At 45.4% G+C, this 22,542-nt stretch overlaps 1 protein-coding gene and 1 long non-coding RNA gene across 4 annotated transcripts in view; one reads left to right on the top strand and one right to left on the bottom strand.

Annotated features, from left to right (window-relative positions):
- Positions 1–7,731, bottom strand: part of LOC114878089 (optomotor-blind protein) — a 76,097-nt gene extending 68,366 nt beyond the window's left edge. For 2 of the 3 annotated variants that reach the window (XM_046286751.1, XM_046286752.1), the window contains exon 1: positions 5,732–7,730. In XM_046286751.1, coding sequence (XP_046142707.1) covers positions 5,732–6,446 — 715 coding nt within the window. In that variant the 5' untranslated portion in view covers positions 6,447–7,730. Of the gene's footprint in view, positions 1–5,731 lie in introns of all 3 variants that reach the window. The other variant, XM_046286753.1, reaches the window with a different exon arrangement.
- A 10,215-nt stretch (positions 7,732–17,946) lies between these two features.
- LOC114878101 lies at positions 17,947–21,954 on the top strand. Its single transcript, XR_003789700.2, has 3 exons — positions 17,947–18,091; positions 18,462–18,564; positions 21,693–21,954. It is a non-coding gene; the product is annotated as an uncharacterized LOC114878101 (long non-coding RNA).
- Positions 21,955–22,542: the final 588 nt, after the last annotated feature.

Raw genomic sequence — 22,542 nt, 5'->3', positions numbered from 1 at the left:
AACTTTAAATTCAATTATCTGGAAAAAGAAGACTCTTACAAAAAATTCTTATTCCACACGTTCAACGTACTTTATCAAGAGGAATCGGCTGGGTGCAGTTTTTAACGGTGAATTTCAAGACGTCGGGCCTCTTTTCGCCCTTTTCCCTCGGTGTCGGCCTACGGGTTACGCGACCAACGACACACCACGAATTTCGAATGTAGCGAACGTCGGTCATGCCCTTGGCAAGATTAATTGCCACGGGGCTGTGGTCAGTTGGCTGGCAGCCTGACTAGAAAAGAGGAAGAGCCGGAGAAATGACGGGAAAGGCGAGCAATAACAATGACGGATTACCCGTTGTCGTTGACGGTCCAAGAAAAGCGCTACCGTACCAGGTTCGATGAAAAATTGTCATTTTGTAACATAAGATTTGAGGATAGAATAATCATAATTCATTCACTCTTATTTATTGGAGATATGTTAATTTCTTTTAATTTTCTAAAAGCAATTTCTACTGTAATGGATTCGTCCGCTCGAAACCTTTCGGGTTAGCAATTCTCGGCGAGATCTATAGGTGTTTTTGCTAATTCAACGATGTACATTTAAGTGGATAAAATCGCCTAATCGAAACGCATCGATAAATCCCCCGCGGTTTCGCACCTATCACCTCTGAACAACGATCCAGCGAATATTCTTTGCACGTTTCGAGATACCCGGGGCGAGGACATCGCCGTAGAATGCAAACGGGCTACAGTTTCAGAGAAGAAGAAAATTCTTCTAAAACTGACCATCTATCACCGTGATTAATTAATATAAAACGTGTATGTACAACGCTTTGACGGTCGGTGTCGTGTATTCGTGATTTTTCATTATATTATGTACTAATTATAATTTCAAAATTAGTGGTTTCGTGGTGAATTATAGAAGCATAGTTTAAAGGGAAAAAATGTTCGGATCTGATTGAGCAATGGCTGTAATAACGTAGGAAAGACGATAAGATCGAGAAGGTGGTGTAGTTAACGAAGAAAAATCCTAGATCCTCGCCGGCAATAGATCACGACTCGAGTCGACAATAATGCAATCGATCTGCCGTATCTCTTTCGAGGAACAACGTTTTGATATCGTTTCTAGGACGCATTGTCCCTGTTCAATCGGCGAAACTGATGCGGATTTCGAGGAAAAGGCAAACTAATCATTTCAGACTGATATATTCGATCGATAATGGAAATAACGAAACGATCGAAGTTGCGACAGAAGACGTTCCTTGATGACTTTCGATGAAATTCATTAAAAAAAAAGGCTCGCGAAAGGAAGAGGGATACAATGTTAACCGCGTGAAAATCGTGGTGCGTGGAGAAACGATTTTCTGCCTTATCGTCTTATCTGGCATCTCATTATTACACACGTCCACCTCATCCGTTGCAACTGGTTATTCCCTTCGTTAACTTCAATGATGAATTAATTCGCCGCGCCCGTTGACACGCGTTGTCTTTCAGCGAGCCGCGGCGAATGGAAACTCGATGAAACAGCTGGATTCCTCGGCTCGGTAGCTAGAATTCCCGGCGATTCTTACTCTATCCTTTCCAGAAGGCAACACACCTCGATTTGTTGCTAACGTGACGAGGCGAGATTGTAACGTGCAACGAGTGTTTCAAGATTTGATAATAAAGTTTCGCATAATTGTTCGAGTGTTTGAGAAATTAATTGCAGCAGAAAATCAAGAGTTAACTGATACATAAATTTTCACATTAATTTTACCGTGCTTTTACTTATCAATTATAAACGATTTCATTAGATGTTTGCTTTACTAACATTCTTAGATACCATTTATTCTAATGTATACGCGGATAAATTATATTATTGTAGTCTGAGATTGCGTTCCAAGAGAAGGAAAAACTAAAGACTTTTCCCGTCGGATGCGTTGCGTAAGACACGCGAAAAACGTCATCACTTCCGGTGGACAATGATAGTGTTTCTAAGTTTTTGATCAGAAATTTTTAAGACACTTTGAATAAATTTTAATTAACATCAATTGAATGATTCAATTTTGAACAATTTCATTCTGTGAACGAATGTACACTAACATGGGGTGACGTGAACCTCCATTTTGTATTTCTTGAACGCTTCATGGCGAAAATGAGCGCTTGAATTGTGAATTTTGACCAGAGATTTATTCCGAGCAACATTTCGAGAAGAATATTTATCAAATTCAATTCTTGCCTTTCTTTTACTCTGTAATTAATGCAATTAATGATTCTAGAGTAATGGGAGATGTTAGAAAGCGGGAAAGTCGAGTTTCATTTGACTTTCATTGACAGCTGACAGAAGGAAACGAGGAACATTTTGCGAGTAAAATTAATGAATCACCGATTCGAACAGGTGAGAGAGCTTTAGCTTTAGTTACACTTTAATTGACAGCTGACGCGGTGCAAACGCGAGCTTGCGATCGCGGAATTAATGAATTTCCCTATAACTTCAAGCCGATCTGTCGAGTTTCCACCTTTAATTTTATTTTAATTGCTACCTAACGCGAACAGACGCGAGCTCATGATCGTGGAAATTAACAAGTACGCAAGTTCGAGCCTATTAACAGCCAACCAATGAGTTCCCTTTCGATTTTCAATGCCGATAATCAGAAAATTGATCATTCTTTCCGTTGTTAATCGATGGAAGAAAATGTATACACCTACCCTGACCAAATCAAGAAGAATCTCTTAAAAACATTGCAGGAAATTAATATTTTCACAATTTTCTTGTACAGAAGAACGCTCTACGGTTATTAATGATTAGTTAATAGAAAATTATTATTATGCCGAACATTCAGACAAAAATTTTATCTTGCTGCACACACTGTTCAACTCTGTATCATAGAAAAGCTGGAAAGGTTGCTCTATCACTTGCTAATCACCACCGAATAGCTCACCCCATATGAATTTCACCCGATCGTCGTCCAACAAACGTACAACACCAAGAAATCGCGTAATAATTAAGCATCAGCAAAAGGAAACCCATGCAAACGATCTCAGCTCGCGAACCAGTCACCGTCTAACCGATTCCCGATGAATCTCCGTCGAAATTCACGATCCATGGATCGTAGCGACGTCTAACAACGTCGTCGGTAGAAGATTGACAGCCGTGGCTGTCTCGACCAAGTGAAAACACGGCTGACCACGTTAACAAACCGATCGGAACGGTAACCTCGTGGAAATAAATGTATCTTGCCATCGGCGCCGATGAATAAACGATGAAACGGTTCTCTCGCGTGCCGAGCGTGCGTCTCCTGGGATGATTAGCTATCTTTTTCGTAAAATCCAGCAAACGCGAAAAACGAAGAAGATTAGCGAGCAAATTTCAACGCTGATGCAAGCGTTCAGCCTTTAGGCATTAGAGGGAACGGTGTTGAAGCGGGTATACTTGGTACAGAATTTAGAAGATGACAAATAATATGGCGTGTACAATGATTCTTCTGGGCAGAGGTCAATCTACAGGGTGGTACAAGCGAAAGAAAATTTTTCTAAATGAATGATATCAATATTGGATCAGCCATGAAAGGGGAATTTTCTAAGACAAATTCGCTTGATTTTTATTAAAAATTTTGAAAAGTAAATACATTCTGCAGATCCATTAGCGATATTTATAAACGAGACTGGACTCCCTTTCCTCAAAAACCAACTGATGTATTTTTGATACGTAGAATCTATATTTTTTTTCTTCATACTTTTTATTCGTTTCGATAAAGGCACCGATAATTTCTGTCGTTTGAAATAAAAATTTTGATGGGTCTGGTGTTGAATAAAATTTCGAAAATTTTACGAGGAAGATAACACTTTGCACATTGTAGAATAAAGGAGAATTTCAGTGGCAAGTGTTGCAAACGATAAGTGGAACTTTATCAAACAGCACCTTGTCGCTCGTAAAAGCCTGAGAGATAGGCTAATTAAATGTCAGTCGATTTTTCCATTACTTGAATATCTTTTTTTCAAAGACACTCGGGGAATTCTGAAGCCTACAATTTCAAACGCGTAATTTTGCGACAACTTGTGCGATTATGATAGAAAGTTTTTGCGTTTCGGTGAAATTTTGAAGAGGATGGTAGGGGGATGAAGGTCAAGGTGAATTTTAGCCTTTTTGCAGTATATTCTAGCTGTTAGAAGATGGTCGAAACATTGTTAAAATAAAGAACGATGTGAATTTCTTTCCAAATTAACCACACTGTGTTGTACACAATTAAAACTAAATAATTGTTGAATTGCATATTATAGAAACAAAATAAATGTCATAGAATATCATATGTTGATTCTATTTACCTAATTTATACAAAATTCAATAGAAAATGTACAGAAATGTGTAGTAAAATAAAAAGTGCACTGCTTGATGAACTGCACTTGTTAAAAACAATAGTAAGTTCAAAAAATGTACAATTCAATTGCTTGTACAGCTGTTAATGAATTTTATATAAACAAATCGATGTTAAATAAGAATATTTGAGAATTTAAAAGATTCATAACCTTGTATCATATATTTAAAGACCATGTAAACACGTTTCGACCATTTCCTACCATTAAAAACACAGAATTTTTCAAATATCATCAACTTTCCCAATGTAACTAAAACAATTCAAGTTTTCCTGAATAATTTCTGAGATATCTACGGTGATACTGCAAGAACGAAGCTAACCTGACATTGTAACACCAGAAACTTCCTATTTTCTTTCCTTGAATCTCTGATAACCAAAGTATAATGAAAACCACGACTTCAAAAAATAGAAACGTTAATAGTTGGAAGTAGGAAACGTTTCCAGAAACTTTACTCTCGATGGCAATGGGAAGATCGTGTTCCTGGATCTTCAATCTCCGTTCGGAGTTGTTTGTTTACCAGACACCGTTTGAACAACGTCGACGTGAGATGTTATTTTCGACAAGAATCGACGGTTTGCCGAGTGAAGCGTCCGCGTGAAACCGAGATTCCATTTTCTCAGCCACTCGAAAAGCCGGAGCTAAACACTCTGCGAACGTGAGTTTACATCTCAATCTAGACGGCGTGAGTTAACTGTTACTGAAATCAGCGGCTTTCAACGAAGAACCGCGATTCTATTTGTCTTAACACCGATTAACTCTGTCGGCGAACAGAACTGGATAGATATTACGACAACCCGTGCTCATTGATACGTCTTATCGATCTACAACCTGTTCCTCCCGTTGAAAATACTCAAGATTTTCCTTCGTTCAACTTTGTACTCTATCATACGATCGTCCTTTCAAGAAAACAGGATTTCTAATTCTAAGATTCACTTAAGAAGAGCCTATCCCGATCTTCAACTCACAGTTTCTCCACCCGATGCACTTCGCTGGGAACTTTATTCACGGATCAACCCGGAAGAAACCTATTTAATTTCCTGTGAAATACAGCTTCCCCGATGTCAGCAGCATTCTATCCCCCTATAATTCGTGTCACTCGTTACGAAACTTTCATCACCAACGAAGCAACGATACTGCACTTTGCACTAAAACCTATCCATCCTCGTGATACCTTCGTTGGAACCCTAAATCAGCCGAAAGCAGGCATCTAACATCTACAAATCAGCTCGGGCAGAACACAGCCGTGTATCGTGAACACTTGTTTCCGTAAACTCTCTGACCACCAACGGAAATCCTACTCGAGGTGTTTCGTTTAGTTTGACCAATCACAGTGTCGTCACAAAAAAACACTCGAACGATCCGTAAAGGTGTTATATCTCACTGTTATCGCTCACCTGGTGGCGTTATGCCGTGCGGGTTCAGATGGGGATGATGATGCGCGCTACTGAGGATCCCTTTTCCCTGCAGATGATGGGCCGTCGGTCCAGGCGAGCTGGTCGCCGGCAAATGGGCGGCCGGATTGTAAAAACCGGCGGCTGCCAGGGCGGCAGCGCTGAAATAGCTAGCCGCGGCAACCGCCGACGACGGATGCGACAATTCCCTTTGGCTAGGCAACGGTGGCGGCGTTTCCGGTGCGGCAGCCGGGCTACCGGGTCCACCGGGTGGCGGCGACGCGCTACCCTGGGACGAGGAACCACCTAGGATCGGCGGATGGGTGCTCGCGGCGGTTAACAAGGAGGAAACGCTAAAGTCCGTCGGTCTCGGGGCGGCTGGCGCTGGCAGGTGGCCACCGGATATGTGCCCGTTCGGGTTGCTGGACGGTGTGCCAGCGATCGACGTAGCAAACGGCGAGTGCTGATTCAGAGCCGTCGCTGACGCGGGGTACGCCATCCCAGGCCCCCCCGCCTCTGCCCTCGGCCCCGTGTTCGCACCCTCGACCACGTTAGTCTCCAATTCTCGTCTACGTCCTTGTCCTTCGATGTCCTTCGTGGAGGAGTCCACCTCCTCCTCCACCACCTCCTCGAGCCGTGATCGCTGCTGCAGCGCGGAGGGTTGCGGAGTGCTGGCGCAGTGGGTACCCCTGCACGCTGTGTCTTGTTCGAATCTCATCGAGACGGGCGGGTATGCCGAGTCGCGCGAGATTCCTCTTCGAGTGACTCAAACCGAGGTACTCAACACCTTCTACGCGCTACTTCGCTCTCTTGATTACGTTCACGATACTTCTTCTTCGACACTACCAGGGTATCGTTCTATGCTTCTGTCCACTGATTATTTTCGTCACTGATCGTACGCGTCACCGATCCGTGCACCCGCGTCAAAGTCGTTCGGCTGCTTCTCGGACATGTTTCGACTCCGCGAGACTCGTCGCTCCGAATCGTTCAGGAACACGATTCGGAATTCTCTTTGCGTTCTCCACGCTCCCGTTGCGATCTCTCGTTCTCCTCGAGATCCGTCGCCAGACGTATGCTCGACATCGTACGTCTCGCCTTGTGTTCACCCTACGACGAACCCTTCTACCCTTTTTTCCGAGGAACACTTTCCTTTCCAGCTGTCTACGATCGACGTACTATTCCGCGAACGGAGCACCGGATCAACCACGATAAGAGCACACTTTCCATCAACTGGACACACTGGCAGACGAATAGTCGTTGGCCACGTTTTCGAGATTCACCCGTCAGGTTTACGCGCGTTTCTCTACCTAAGGGCGTACGTGTGCCGCTAGTATCCGGGCGTTCACTGTTCACTTGACGCACTGTGTCCCACCGGTCCACGGGTCAGGTCCTCCGTGCGGACACTTCACTTCTGAATCGTGATTTGGCAAACGGCACGGCACGGCACGGCACGGCGCGACGCGGCGCGGCCAAGCACGGCGCGACGCGGCGCGACGCAACGTAACGCGAAGCGAAACGAGGCGGCCACGCGAGGGAAAGCTTGAAGGAGCGAGCGTGAGCAACACCGCCGAGAGAGCACCGGTGGAACGGAGTCCGACGGCAGGACGACACACAGGCGGAGGACAGTTCGTACGCGTAATATCCGCACGCGAAATTCAGCCGAGAGAAAAAAAAAATGAGACGAGAGAGATAGATGGCTGTACGGGTGCGCTTCGCTCAGCTCAGCTCAGCTCTGCTCTACTCTGCTCCGCTGTGAACCTTGGCCAGGGCTGGAGAGCGGACGAAAGGTGTTACTTGGGTGGCGCCGCGATGGTCACTGAGCAGCGCTAGGATTGACACCTCCTCTGGGGGCTCACCCCCACACCTCCCGCGGAGGTGTTGGTGTGCTAAAGTCCTCGTCCGGATTCAGGGCGTGTGTACGCGCGTCTACGTGTATGGTAACGGCCGCGTGTGCGTGTGTACAGACGAGCGGAGTGTGCCTGCGCCGCCGAACGGACGCGGGAGGCGTGAATGCTGGAGGGCAGCGACGCGAAGACTGAGACGGTACAGGGGCTCCTCCTCCCTTCCCCTACGACCGTTCCGCTTCCGAATGGTGGGGGAACCTGCCTCGGCAACCTAGCCGACCGGGTACCCGTGCGCCGAACGAAGACAACGACACTGGCAACGTAGGACGAACGAAGAGGTCGGCAGTCGTCTATAGGCACCCTTCCCTCGCGTCCAGCGGGCGATAATGAGCGCTCGTAGTTGGGATTGGCGTTCCGGCGCCAATCCGAGCGGCGTTGCTCTCGACGCCTTTTCCGACGTTCACCGTCTCGCTTTAGCTTCAAACATCTCCCCTCTGTCTCACTTATCCCCTCTCTACCGTTCAGTTGTGCACAGCGCTCCGGATGCTCTTCCTCGTTCTCTCCCTCGGCTTGTACCCCCCACCAGCACCGGTTTAAGGGTGTTAACCGCGAGTACGCCCATTAACACCACCCTCCCCGCGGTTCTTGATTCCGAGGGCGGGGGTTCCACGGGAGAGGGGGATGCCACGATCGACGTTGCTCGAAGCTTCGCTGTCGAGAACGCGGCCGATTGACACGCTGGATTTCCACGGTGTTTGCTGCGGACGGAACGCAAACCGATGTCACTTTTCTGTCCGAGAGCGCTGGAAACAAGGTGTTTAACGCTGAGAATTTTTTTTCCAGGTTACTGCTTTCGCAACCGTTTCATCGTTGCCCTTTTGATTTACGGTTTTACACCGCAACACAGCTTTTATGCAACGGTATATTTATATTTGTACATGTCTGTAGAAGATTCTCGACAAAATTCTCTATTTAATTTCTATGTTCCCGCTCGAATGAATCATCGCAGACGATGCATTTACAGTTCAAAGTGATCCTGTACTTCAAAGTACTCTAAATAGAGAGCGTAGGTTGTTTCGATTTTTGCTTTTAACATGCCCGTGGTCGCGGACCGTGTCGGGCAGTTAAAGCAGACGGTGAAATCGTCGCCCGGGGCGCAACGCGCGTTCCGTTCGGCATCGTCAACAATTCGGCAAGCACCGGCAGCCGGTTTTCTCCATTAATCCGGAACGGCACTTCATCAGTCATAATTCAAGCCGATTGGCCGTGTCGAGTGCCGTCCGAGTTTTCCGCGAAAAGCCGAGTGAGAAATTTTCGCGAGCTGTGCCAAAATTCGCGCTAGCCAGCGTCACGAACAACGTCCCACCCTCCCCGCTTTCCCTCACCCCCGCCGAGATTCATCGGCTCGTTGATATTGCCCTGCGCTGTGCACCGCAAGTTCAGCAACGTAGGAGAAACCGTACGCTCCGCCCATCGCATCCCCGCCACTCGTCTCGCTCTCCCCCTGCTTCCGATCACGTGACCTTCCCCCTCTACCCCGGTACAGTCTCGCGCGTTCGTTCGGCACCTTCCCCTACCAGCTCGCGGTTCCGCCTCCCCACCTCGGCCGCGAAACCTCACGGTTTTTCGTTCTCTCGTCGTGTAGACCCCTCGTCCTTCGCGCCGTCGAGTGTTAGCAAGACGCCCAGCGCGTCACAGTGTTGCCAAATCCGCGAGAGCTTTCCAAGCTGCGCGCGCGACCCACCGTGATTTCCAGAAACACTTTCTGCGATAGCCAGATCGGAAATCGGTCTGCGAATCTCGACTCGTATATCGGCCCACGTCGCGTTCGTTGGGGCGCTTCCAGACAGCCAGGATATCGGCCAGCCTTATCCAGTGGGATCTTTGGTCGGGAAATTGTTCCTCGAGAGGAGTACTAGTTCGGATGTTTTAAGACGAACTTAAGCTTCTCTCTTGCGTCTTTAAGGCGCTGATAGGTAGATTGGTCTATCTTGAACTTTATGAGTTTTAGTTAATCAGGGCAAATTCATCAATTTTATTTCTTCAGTCAATGATTTCTTGAATTTTTTAATTTATATATGATAAGTGATCGATAACTTTGGAATTTTTGTTCTTCGCTTCAGAATTGAAATTCTTATACCTTTAAGTAGTAAAAGTAGAGTATGCCTCATGGTCAGACGTACCTTTGTTAAGCACTAATCTCTAAATGATACAGTTTCGAATGGGGACTATCATTAGGGTCACATCGAAACCCGTTGATGCACATAGCGAATCGAACAGTCAGTGGAAATAGAACCACGATCGATTCGATTGACTTTCTCCGTTTCGAAGGGTCGACTGCGTTTATCGACGCTAAAGCTGGCCTGTTTGCTCTGCAATTCTTCCATCATTTAGGATTCTCACTCTTTGAAAGTTTAACCTTCATCTTTTCGATCCAAGTTTCAGGATTTTCGTTTTTATAATACAATAACTGCAGAAATGAATCGGATAATTAAGATCTCGGTGATTGTCAATCCGTTCCTTCAGCATCGACGTTTATCAAATCCCGTACGTTACCGGCTATTATTACAAGTGTTGCGAATCGTTCCCCTGTTCGCGCATGTTAATGTGTATTGTCAGCTGTCGGTTGTCTGACAGACGGCTGTGAATGGAAACAAACGAGAATCGCTTCTCAGGTAGCCAGGAATACCGTGCAACCTACACGAGCCGTTTTAAAAGTCTCTAATTGCTCTCGACGCATTAACGGATCGACGCTAAACGTCCGAGTACAATTGTATCCTCCTCGGCCTCTGCCGACAGTTAATCCTTTTCCCCTGGCGAGCACTTTTATTTTAATATAAATTATTTCTGAAAAGGAGCTGCGTTAAAACTGGCTACCTGGAAGTTTCACTTCGGATAATTGGTCTCCCGTGAAATTGCCCAGCGTTAACAGAGAGGGAGAGAGAGAGAGATCTCGAAAGGAAAAGTAGATGTTCCTTTCTTTTTTCTCAAGCAACGAAATGTTAACCGTATAAAACACTTCTGTTCCCGCTTTCGTGTCGATCGATAACGCTTAACATCGGTTTCGCCAGTTTTAAGACACGTGGCCTTTGCAAGTTTCGCGTTCAAACAGTTGCAAAGTTCGTCGAGAGAGCAGCAACAAGCTGCCACCGGATCGCTGCTACCGCATTAAGCCGCGTTCACGCTTGAAAAAGTATTTGTTCAACAATTTCATGATGTTAATTTTAACGATAAACGCGAACTGACACACTGTTTCATGATTTTTATGATGTAAGGGTAGAATCGATTGCGTTGTACGATTGAATTGAGTGAAAATTTGTTGCAAGCCTGTAAGCGTCTTAATTTGTCTGATTAACACGTTGGCTGCCACAATGAAATGTGGCGAATGTGGTAAGACACATTGTGATCTGAGTTGTTAAGCATACAGACAAGTAATTTTTTTATTTCATTTGTTATTTCCATTGTATTGAATTTATTGATCTTAGCATGGGATCATTTTGACTCATTGTCAGCTACAAAAATATATTTTCTTAAATGTGAAGGATTTATTATATGTACTTCATATGTCATATAATGGCATTTTAGTTGCGGGTTAAAATGACCATGACTCCATCTGCCACGTCAGTCCCTGAGGATTGAAATAATTTATGAGACACGTCCAGTTTTACTTGTTTCAATGAAATATGGCATAAAGTCCATGATTATGATCGCACACATCATTGTGATCTTAATACCATTCAAGAATAACCAGTACAACCAGTCAATTACTTTTTAATGATAAATGAAATGCCATAAAATTATATTTAATGGCCAGTTGAAACGAGATCTAGGATCGAACGTGCGAGCGATACGAAACAACGAGGCACTTTGCTCCTCCGTCCTCTTTGTTCTCAGCTGCAGGCACAGGTGTTAACCTTCCAGAAACGAATGCTTAAAAGACCCTTAATCAAGTATCAATGACTCATCAATGAACAAGCACGAACAGGCTTCTCTATTATATCGTACAACTGCAATCGTCGTACTCCTGATTCATCCACGCCCCTTACCCCACCCACGAACAAGAAATCACCCCATTTTCCGTGGCTCTAAATCGTATCCGTCGATCGAGAAGTTCGAAAAACCGCACTCGAAAAAAAGGGATAACAACTTCCATTAGTCGCGCAAGTTTCGTGTCCATGTACTCGATAGGAGAGGGAATCGCGATATCGTTTTCGATAGCGAGTTGTCCAGGCGATGCCGCGGTCCGTGTATCGTCGATTGACCGCGTTCAATTTCCCCCTCGTCTCGCCGCTTGTCCCATTGTGCCGACGTCCTCGGCTTCGCTGAATCGACGGCTCTCTATTCTCCGTTCGGACGATCCAAGGAGAGAACGACGATCGATGCTAGAGCGAGTCGAGATAGAAGAAGAGGATCTATTCGGCTCTAGGTGAAACGAGACGGGACGAGCTTGGTCAGGCTGAGAACGCTGGTCCGACGGGCTGGGACAAGAAGCAAAACTTCGTCCCAGAAGGAGCACACGGAGTGCCGAAAGAAGGGAGAGAACGATCCGGCCTCGAGGAGGAAAGCGCTTGAAGATAGGGAGAAAAAAAAGGAAGGAACAGGGATGAGAGGACAAAGAGCCAGGGAGAGAGAACGCGGGAGAGACTTCGCAGAGAAGGGAGAGACCGCGAGCGAGAGAGGTGGTCATAATCGCGCAGACCGCGTCATAATCCGCGACGAAAAACATTTGACGAGCGCGCCTGGCTGGTAAACGGGCAACGCGACGGGGCGTGGCCTGAACTTGGACCGCCTCGTCGAACGAACTTCCCCCACCAGGCGCGCTCGACGCGGTGGGGGGTTCCCCTGTGCCGCGGAACGCGCGGAATCGCTGGAACCGAGGGTGGGGGGTCTGCGAGACGAGGACGGAGACTCGCGCGACATTCGTCTGGCGACCACGATCCGAGGAGGACGGAGAAACAGGCCGCCGCTTCCTGCCTTTTCTTTCACGCGATTTTTTTTACACCCGTACCCCGTAACGTCGACGCGTTCGCGACCGCGCCACCGGGAATGGACACCTACGGCCGCCAGTGTATCGATGTTCGAACGCCGTGGTCGCGACCAAGACTCGTTGCGACTGGTTAGGGGGACTCTGAAGTTTGGCAGTGTTCTTTTCTTCTTTCTTTCGGATCACCTTCTTATTTTCAAATAACAATATCATTTGGCCAATACGGATATTTCTATAAACAGACGATTATTTTATATCCTTTCATCTTAATCCAGTGGAAGTATTTGTAATTTTTAAGTTACAAATCAATTCATGAATTTCTTGGCAATAATTCGAATCTTGGAACTTGGAGTTTATCTTTCTATCTGAATAATCAAACGACTCCCGTTGTCGCTTGTCTTCACCTATCAGTATCATCGACTGATCGAATCCAGCGTTTAGATCGTTTTCTCACATTAATCATCCCGACGCTAATATAAAATCGCTTAAGAGGTTGCAGCATCAACAGACGATCCTGGAAGTTGGCAAGAAAATTGACTCACGGACTGCAAGGACCGAGGCGGACTGTCCGCATCGATCGGTCCTGGTAGCTCGGCCAAGTGATAGAAGATTAAAGCGGACGCGGTTGAAAGGCGGCGAAGCGGATAAGAGATCGGTTGTGCTTTTATTAGGACGCTTAGGTCTGTTCGAGCAGCTGTGGAGATAGTCACCGCCAGATATTCCGTGTTTTCTCGTATAATACGACAGGCTAAATAAGGAGTTTCCCTGGCGACCGGATCCGAAGTCCGTTTGCGCTTCTCATCATCCAATCAGCGTGGCCGAGGCCGATCGGAAATTTAATGCCCGGTAATGATCGAGGCAAGCGTGCCTCCACGCTCGATCGAAGTAAGATCTAATGCGCAATTACCAGCGCGAGAGAGCAGTCGTTAACACTTTGTACACCGTATTTGTATCGCTCTTCTCATCCCATCGCGATAAGTTTGTTACCATTGTGCTTGATATACTTGATACGAACCGATGATCCAGTTTTTTAATTGTTTCGTTTGAGAGGTGCTTGTTCTGTTTTGCTCGTTCCTGGTGGTTAGGTAAAGTTAATCGTGTACGGAGTTGAGGCATGTTGCTTTTAACAAGGTATCATTAAGTTCTCATGAAGGCCAAATTCACAGATCCGTTTCCAAAGTCATAGGTGACACTGGAAGACACCTTTTCATTTCATCCCTTAGTTCCTCTTGGATCAGCTTCAAACATCACTCTAAACGCGAAACTAGCGATTCCTCGAACTCGAACCCTAGAAATCCTTGCGTCCAAGTGGTGTCCGCTCGATCAGCCGTTTTTCCGCGCGCCTATCCAACAGTCAGCTCTGCGTCTACCTGTCGCTATCCAAAGAAACGAACTCCTCCCCTCGCGGTCGTATTTCGAGCGGAGATCTAACGTCCGTGGCGCATACCGGCTTCGCTGTACGTATATCGTCGCGCTGCCTATAAATCTCTTCGGCCCATAAACAAAGCTTTTGATGCAAAAGGTCGTTGCAGCATGTGCGTGACGAGCTTCACCGTGGTCGTCGTGGTCGTCAGCCCGCGATAGGGACAGGGGTGTGTGGGGATGAGGTGGGAGGGTGAACGAGCGCGAATGGAGTCGAGAATATGGATACGGAGGGGGTGGAGGATGAAGGTTCGGGAAGGGGTGCAGAAGGGGCAGGAAGAAGAGAGTTGCTGACGCTGTTGCTGAACCCTGCTGAAAGCTCTGACGGCTGAATTTAACGCCAGGGCCATCAAGGCAGCGTGTAACAGGCAGCCTTTACGTTCGAGAAACGTGGCCAGTTTTCCGCCCCGTTCTTTTACTTTCTCGCTCTTTCCAAGATTGTCCGTCTTCGTCGCGTTTCCCGCAGAAACCGTGGCCTTCGAGTTGCGGATCGAACGGAAGCTGACTTTCCTTCTGCCAGCTCGATTGGGGAGGAAGTGGTAAGGTGATGTCGAGTTGGATCATTTTGAAGGTTCAGAATTGTTGGTTAATTGGCTAATAAAACTTAGAAACGAGTATATCTATCGGTAAAAATGGAAAATTAGATTTCTGATAACGAAAGTAACAGACAGCGAATCGGTTAAAGTGTTAAGCAACATCGAGCAACTACGCCGAGTGACTCGTTCCCAACGTAGAATCGTCTGCGACACTAATGAGCGTTGCGTGATAGAACTCGTCGCAGGTGAGTGCATCGGACGTCCCTACACGCGCGGCGCTCCTTCCGGCCGCGCAATCCTTCTTTCCTTCGATTTTTCATCGGCTACCACGTCCACTTAGAGCTCTAACTAAAGAAACCCATCGAAACTCTGAACAGCTTCACTTTTTCGAGCCAAATAATTTCCACGTTCAGGCTCGTTTCGAAGCGCGTCGAACGTCGACCAGTTCGACTTCTTCGAAAATGGAAAAATCGAAAAGATCGTCCGTGAATATCGGCCGCAGACCGGTGGCCGGATCTCGTTCAGACGCGTTCGCTGCGACAAACAGCCGTAATCGTACACCCGAGTATTGTTTACCGCGAAACGATGGTAACATGAACTGAAAACGCAGCAGCGGTGATTCCCACATTCCCGGAATAGCGTCACGCCGACGGGGCCGGCTTCCATCCCCGTTCGCCAGCGATGCCACCTTTCCCTCGGAAGTCTGTCGAAGCGACGCGACCGGCCGTAACCGACTGGATGCATCCGAGCGGACGGAAAACCGCGAGACACCGACGACGAAACAATTATCTGGTTCAACTGGTGGGGTGCTAACGTTTGGATGAACCGATCCGAAGGGTGTATCTTGCTGTAACGAGCTAGGATACCGTCTGCGAAAAGGTGACGAGGAATTTTCACGCTCTCCTGTAAATTTGCAACGGATCGATCTTTACGGAGGCGAAGAGAAAAGGAAAGACGGATGGAAAAGTGAAAAAGCGACGGAGGAGAAAGGGAGAGAGTCGAGTAGGTAACCGACGAAACGGCCGGAACAAACAAACCAGCAAACAGGCGAGGAAAAAGCGAGGATCCGCCGTCTACGCGGCGCCTGCCCTCGCGATTTTCGAATTCTTCACTCGCGCGATCGGCATCAGAATGTCGCGTGGGTACTCGTTGAATGATGCCCGAGCTTTTTCAACCGAGTATCGTTTTAATACAGAGCTAGGATATTTACTGATAGCGTTCGAATTTACTTCCACGCGATCCTTTAAATCGTTAGGTTTTTTGGTCCTTCAGAAACGCGTCGAACCACCCCATTCGTATAAACTATCCTTCTCTCTCTTTCTCTCTGTTTCCTTCTCTCATCCCCGTTTACCGAAACTATCAATTGATGCCGAGGTCCAAACAGAACGGCACGGTTTACACATACGCAGCTGCACCCCCGAACAGCCAGATCCAAATAGAACGGATATATCTGCTTGTCCATCTGTCGTTGTGTAACGGAACACCGGCTAATAGTATTAGAAATATATATATATCTTCGACTAAACAACCCTATTGTCGAACCACTCGATCGACGCACCCCTGTCCCTCTGCAGATTACGTCTGTAAACGTTTGTGTCGCGGCGGCTTTCGATCGTTGCGTTACCTCGCTTCGATTCAACCCCCGAAAATCGGCTAAAGCGGCTCATTGTGATCATCGACACTGCGAGTGGTTCAATCACGATTCGATCGTGACGACTCGTCGCTTACGGATTTCCGGTTGATTCTGGGTCAACCCGACGGTTCTATAAAAGAAACCAGAGAGAATTCACTTGGAGTAGTGTGAGATTACAAAATCGAGGACACGTTTCTAATTTGATGGAGATTTAAAAGTTAAATGTAATACAAGTATGGCGGTCTTCTATTGAAAAATTGTTTTATGATATTCTGTTATAGTCCTAGTATTTCCATTGCAAATAACATAAAGGAAATACGTACGTATCCCTGTACTCTTCTAGAATTTTAATTAGAATTTCAATTCGAGTAAACAGAGGTTACGATGCAACTGTAATAGAATTTGACGCCTTTCAAACACCTTAGACATTCTCGAATTAAATTATAGATAACGTCTCTGCTTAGAAATGTTTCAATGTTAATATTTCGAAAAGAAAAACATGAAAGATATTCAAGCAGCGCATGGTATCATCCCTTTTACGGTTGCATCACGATTACGAACGTACTCTGTATGATGGTTGATCGTAGGTTGGATGCAATCGTTGCCAATTACTCGGTTTCCCCGGGAGTCGATTTCTCTCCGAGGCACGTTCTTGTCGTGTTCGAGCAGAAAACGTTCAGTTATTCGATTCGTGGCGAGAGGTACGATCCCTTAACCGTTTCGAACGAATGCAACAACGTGAATCTGATCACGGAATAACGAGGCGAAAGTGGGAACACCTAATTGTTCGACGGATCTGTTGGCGAAGGAACCCTCGAACCGCTGATATCCTACAATTATCCGGCTACGGTGTGCCTCGGATCAGAACAGTCTTGCAACAACACACGCCGAGGGACCTCGATTGTATTTCTAGGAGGCCGGTTACCGGAGGTTAATTGAATTATCTTCTACGTATGCAGCTAGCCACCCGTTGAACCCGGAATATTACATTAGAAACTGAACGATCAACGATGTTCGAATCGATAAATTTGGTGCTGCTGATAAAATTTCTAGGAGAAAGAAGATACGTCGTAATATTCGAGAGGAAACACCATAAAGCAATGGAAATATCGGAGGATCTTAATTATTAATCCCTACTGTGGAATGGAACGCAGCTGAATTTGCTCCCCCGAATCCAAAGTTGATAAAATTTGGGAGTCTCTTGTATTTACTAAGATATTGTGGTAAATATTGATATAAAATCATTATTTTCAAAAGTTAATAACTTTGTGGGATAGCTAACATAGCTTAAGTTAGGTTATCAGAAAAAATATGACTTACCTCATAGCAGAAACTTCACCAGTCAACAATAGTCTCCTTGTTCATACATATCGATACGTATCGATAACCAAAGTATCGATATTATTGACATCAATACGTAACAATTAAATTAGAAGTGATGTTCAGTAAAAAATAGACTATTTATTCAAATATTTGTTTTATATGTGATAAATATATTGTTATATTTAATATTTTAATTTTTTTGGACGTGCATCCATTACGAGAATTATTTAGAATCTATATATAAATTTTCTGTTAATAGCTTATATTTAATTTACGTTTACATAACTATTTATTAACTTATGCATTATACATTGAGATCAATATTGCATACATTCTATATTTTTCTATCTAATTTCCTCCTTACTGTATATACATTGTATCGAAATTTCGATATTCCAAATATCGATACTGTATCGCTCATCACTAGTTCCAATTCCTGTTCATAGAATGCACAGCGCGGAGGACGCATCGTGAGAAAGTATCTAATAAAACGTGAAATCGTCGTGATTAAGATTAGAATTGATTAGCCACGTACCATTTTTAACACTTTGTTTAAATTCACACTTTGAAGTTATTCTTTTCAAGGAGACTATTGTTGACTGGTAAAGTGTTTGCCGTGAGGTAAGTTATATTTTTTCTGATAACCTAACCTAATTTATGTATCTTAAAAAATACAAGCGACCCCCGAATTTTATCAACAATTTTTTATTCGAGGGGCATAAATACATAGAATTTACCACTTTTTTTAATTGATTTCTCGTTGGGGCCCTAATTGTAGACATTTATCGAAATTTCATATTAATAACGCGTTTTGTTTGGTCGCAACACTGTTCCCCAGCTCATGGAAGACGAGACCGGCTCGGAAACTTCCGGTGCTATAGCTATATTTTCCCCGTGGTTATATGACAGACTTTCGATTATAAACATAAACGCAGCCTAAGGGTTACCGACGGTCATTCGAGCTCACATATTTTTATTCTCTTTTCAACAGTCTGTCGGATAACATTGGTACTTCTTAGTTCATTTCGTGTCGCCAATGTGGAAAATTCTTCTTGTTGCTGATTGAACTTGCCATGGAACTTCTTGGAGACACAGTAAGTAAGATCAAATATTTTTAATATAATAGATAATAATTAGGATTTTAAACTAGAGATATTTAACCTGTTGAGATAAATCTTGAACTAGAGATGGAATCGTTATCCTAATTGTCAGGATTCATAACGATAAAGCTCATCGCTCGAAGGCAGGCTTTTCACAATGAAACAAAGCATAGTGTGCACTAACATCTATTCCTAGGTAGTATACTCTTGAAATAGTGGCGCGCTTAGGCTGTCAGAGAGTAAAAGCGACGTATCGATTAAGCGGCAGCGTTCTTTGGGGGAAGAAAACGGTATGGGTTGGGAACTGAAATTGATCGTGAGCATTAACGTACTCACAAAAGCTCGCGTTGCTCACAGCTATGTCCCTGAAGGATCATTGCTTTGTGTTCCTTCATAAAAATTTAAAAAATATGCGTTGGATGGTTTAGAATATTTTTTCAGAAAATGAATTTTTTAATTTCAACGACAATGATATTTAAAAAATCCTTGTACGTTTCCGAATCAATTTTCAAGCAATTAGAAATTTTATAAGTGTCTTTTGAAATTGAATTTTTATCTTGCTCTTAATGAGTGTTAATTGCATAAGCATGTCTCCTGTCTTGCCTCGCTATCCTGCCATTCAGAATATCCAACTATCCCAAACGAAACTTGTACAAAGCATTAGTGAAATCGATTCTTTCATTTGTCTTCAACTTCCAAAGAAGCAACATTCCAACAACTCAATCGCTAACAAACATCCTCTTCAAAAACACTATAAAAGGTGTACACTGTTCTAAATAGGTACTTACGTACTCGTGTGTAGCCAGGTCAATATACCATTATCCGTTCTCCAACGGTCTTCTGAATGCGATCGGGATCTGTTAAGCATCGTTTCATCAGCGGATAAGAAATGGCGATGGTTAATTAATGGATCGGCACGCGAGGAGGGCCGAAGAACAGTCAGGCTACCGTGTCTCGGTTCCAGTTCCCGTTGACGCGAAAACCCTCCTCTTTCCCTTCCTCTTCTGACACGCGGCGGAAGAACGCGGTTCCTCTCGCTTCCTCTGTCCCTCCAGCTGGCCACGAATCTCGCGGAGAAGACCAAAAATCCCCCCCTATTGTCGGGCTGTTTTGTCCCGTCAGTCCCAACCGCGCAATGCGATATCTATGGGTTTCTTTTGGGGCCCTCTGCCGAAGCCGCCATTATACAGGCGGCCCAACCAACCCTCCACCTCCCCTCCAGTCCCTGGCTCTCGACCCCCCTTGTACCCTATTTAGCGATGGGCATTCAATTCTCTCTTTAACTCTCTCTCTTTCGCTCTGTCTTGCAAGCTTTCGAGCAATTTCATCGTACAGGGTGTCCTGCTGCGAAACGAGATTGCTCGAGGTTGATGACGGTTTTTGGTGTATTTGATTTTTCGATGATTAGTTGGAATATTTTAAAAGAGCTGGGAAATAATTCAAGATCCTCTCTTCATTTCAAAAATCATCCATGAAGACTCCAGCTCCAAACAGTGCATCCTACTCTATACCGACCATCAGCTCGAGTCTTCAGCAACGTCCATCCAATTTCATTAGAATCCTGGAACAGTAGGTAGCGACAGGTTCGAGGCCATCGCTAACCGAAGTGCCAGCCAGCGGACGTCGGGCAGCGGACTTAAAGTGCAGTTCACAGAGGACGTCAGAGCTGACGGGGACAAGTCGACGCGCGGCTGCCCAGCTAGCTGTCTGTCCTCTTTCCATACCCTTTCACTGGGAAACGTGTGCGGCTGGTGGGCCACGAAGAAGACCGGTGCCCTCTCGGTACCTCTAGTTTCGCCTATTCACGGCGGCGTGCACGTCGAAAGGGATGAAAGGCCACGGGAACCGACACGACTACCGGACCAGTCTTGGACCCTCTTCGAGGCGACAGAAAGGGCCGACATCGAGCCTCCGCGCAACCTCCTCTCCCTCCATTTGTCCCTTCACCCTTTCTAGCTCTGTAAGCAGCCTAATTATTGCCCTATCGACATAGATGTCTCGGATCGGATTACGCCGACGGAACAGGCAACCATAGTCCTTGGACAACGATCCTATTTTTCGGCTCCTTTCTCCTCCATGCCACCTCCCGCTTCTGTTGATTAATCTTTATGGGGTGCACGCCGCGATTTGCTTTCCTCCGGAGGCTTCTTTGTCTCCCAGCTGCGTCTGGAAGCTTCATTCTGTGAACGTTTGTGAAAAATTTGAACAGCGTTCGTTGATTTTTTAAGTTTCTTATGGTGATCGAAGGAGTTTTGATCGGTTAACATTTTAATAATGAAGAATTTATTATTCTACCCCTAAAGGACGTAAAATTCCAGGAAAAGAAAGATAAGTAAAACTGGAGATTCTACGAATTCTTTCAGAAGCGAAAGGGTTAAATGTCTTCAAGGAAAATTCCCTTCCAATAAGGGATGTTTGATGGTCTCGTAATGTCGTCGATGTCGAGGCAACACATGAATATCCAAACACGTGACGGCCATCGATAATTCAATATCGCACGTACGAGCACCCCTTTTTGTCGTGGCATGTCACGCTATAATGACGCGTCTCGTTCGTCGTGAAAATTTCATTCGCGTCGCGACAATGGCGTCGTTCGCCCCGTAAAGACGTTCTCACTACCGTTCGCGTCGTTCCTGTAATTTCCGTATACCTAATCACAGGCAATTTCATTGAAAATTAATTCGATCGAATTTGCATCGGCGGAACGGGAAAGATAAAAAGGTAAGGATCGAGGAAAAAGGGAAACTCGAGGGCTGTTCTTTTCTATCTATAGACGCGTTCCAGTTCGCCTTGTCGGAATTTGCAACCTAGAGAAGGAGAATATGTCCCGAACTCGGGTTCCGCTTGCTTAGTCCGCTGAAACTTTGCCACTGGATCGATGGAAAGTTTTCGACTCGACTTCGCTCTCTTCTCCTTTCGAACACCTGCGATCTATACGATCCGTCTCTTACGTATTCATTCTGAAACTACGCGATACCGTCACTAATTTTCCAATGAAACTGGGTCATTAATTATTTTCCTCTGGGGGGTAGAGAACAATTATGTTTCTGAATAAAATTGTTTTAAAAATGTCCAACAACCCCTAAGATTCTTTTCATTACCCAGTATCTATAATTTTTCAGATTAATCAGGATGTGTCAGAGATTTCAACCCCAGCCCCCCACGACGGGGTGGATTTCGATTCGCGAGAAGGACGGCAAATGGAGACACCCTCTAACTTATTCAAAGGCGCAGAAGGTTGGCCATACGAGCGACCATAGGTGAACACAGCAGTCGAGTGGGTGGAAAGGGTGCAACTGGGTGAAGCAGACACCAATGGCGAGTCTAGGACAAGTCGGGCTACGTGGAACGTCGTGGATTTACCTAATACTCCTGTGATTCTCGTGGTGGGGTGAGTACTCAAGGCTTCCAACATTATCGCCGGCGCAAAATGGTGTCACTCGGGGTTCACCTTTCTTCCACTTTCATCCACATGAAAGTTAATACTACCGGTTATAATTAAAGTTAGGTAAAACAGAAATAAGTCGCGTGTCCTCGTAGAGGGGTTGTTTTAATGACGAGAGAAAAATAGGCTGAGGAGAGAGGCGATTGAAAATAATGCAACTGTGTAAAGACAGCGTATACAAACTATTTATATATTATTATTCGCTATCTTTGTAAGGCTTCGTAAAAGGGGTGAGTCACGACAAATTGCCGTTTTATTCCGCGACGTTGCGAAACATTGATGAGCCACGAGTCGCTGTCACCAACTTTCACCCGATCGATCTCGGGAAAATAATATTTCCCTCTAAAAGACGAGGGTGAAAAAAAGATAGTTACATTTTCTGTTAATTGAACATCGTCGAACGCCGACGCGAAACTGAACGTATCAACGATATCGATAAAATTTTCATAAAATATTTCGAAAACTACCCAGGAATTGTTAATTATGAGAAATTCTGTATGGGGAACAGAAGCTCGGTCGTGCGGGGA

The sequence above is a fragment of the Osmia bicornis genome, chromosome 8 (genome assembly GCF_907164935.1).
Source record: "Osmia bicornis bicornis chromosome 8, iOsmBic2.1, whole genome shotgun sequence".
Lineage (NCBI taxonomy): Eukaryota > Metazoa > Arthropoda > Insecta > Hymenoptera > Megachilidae > Osmia > Osmia bicornis.
This window is presented reverse-complemented; position numbering and strand designations above follow the sequence as displayed.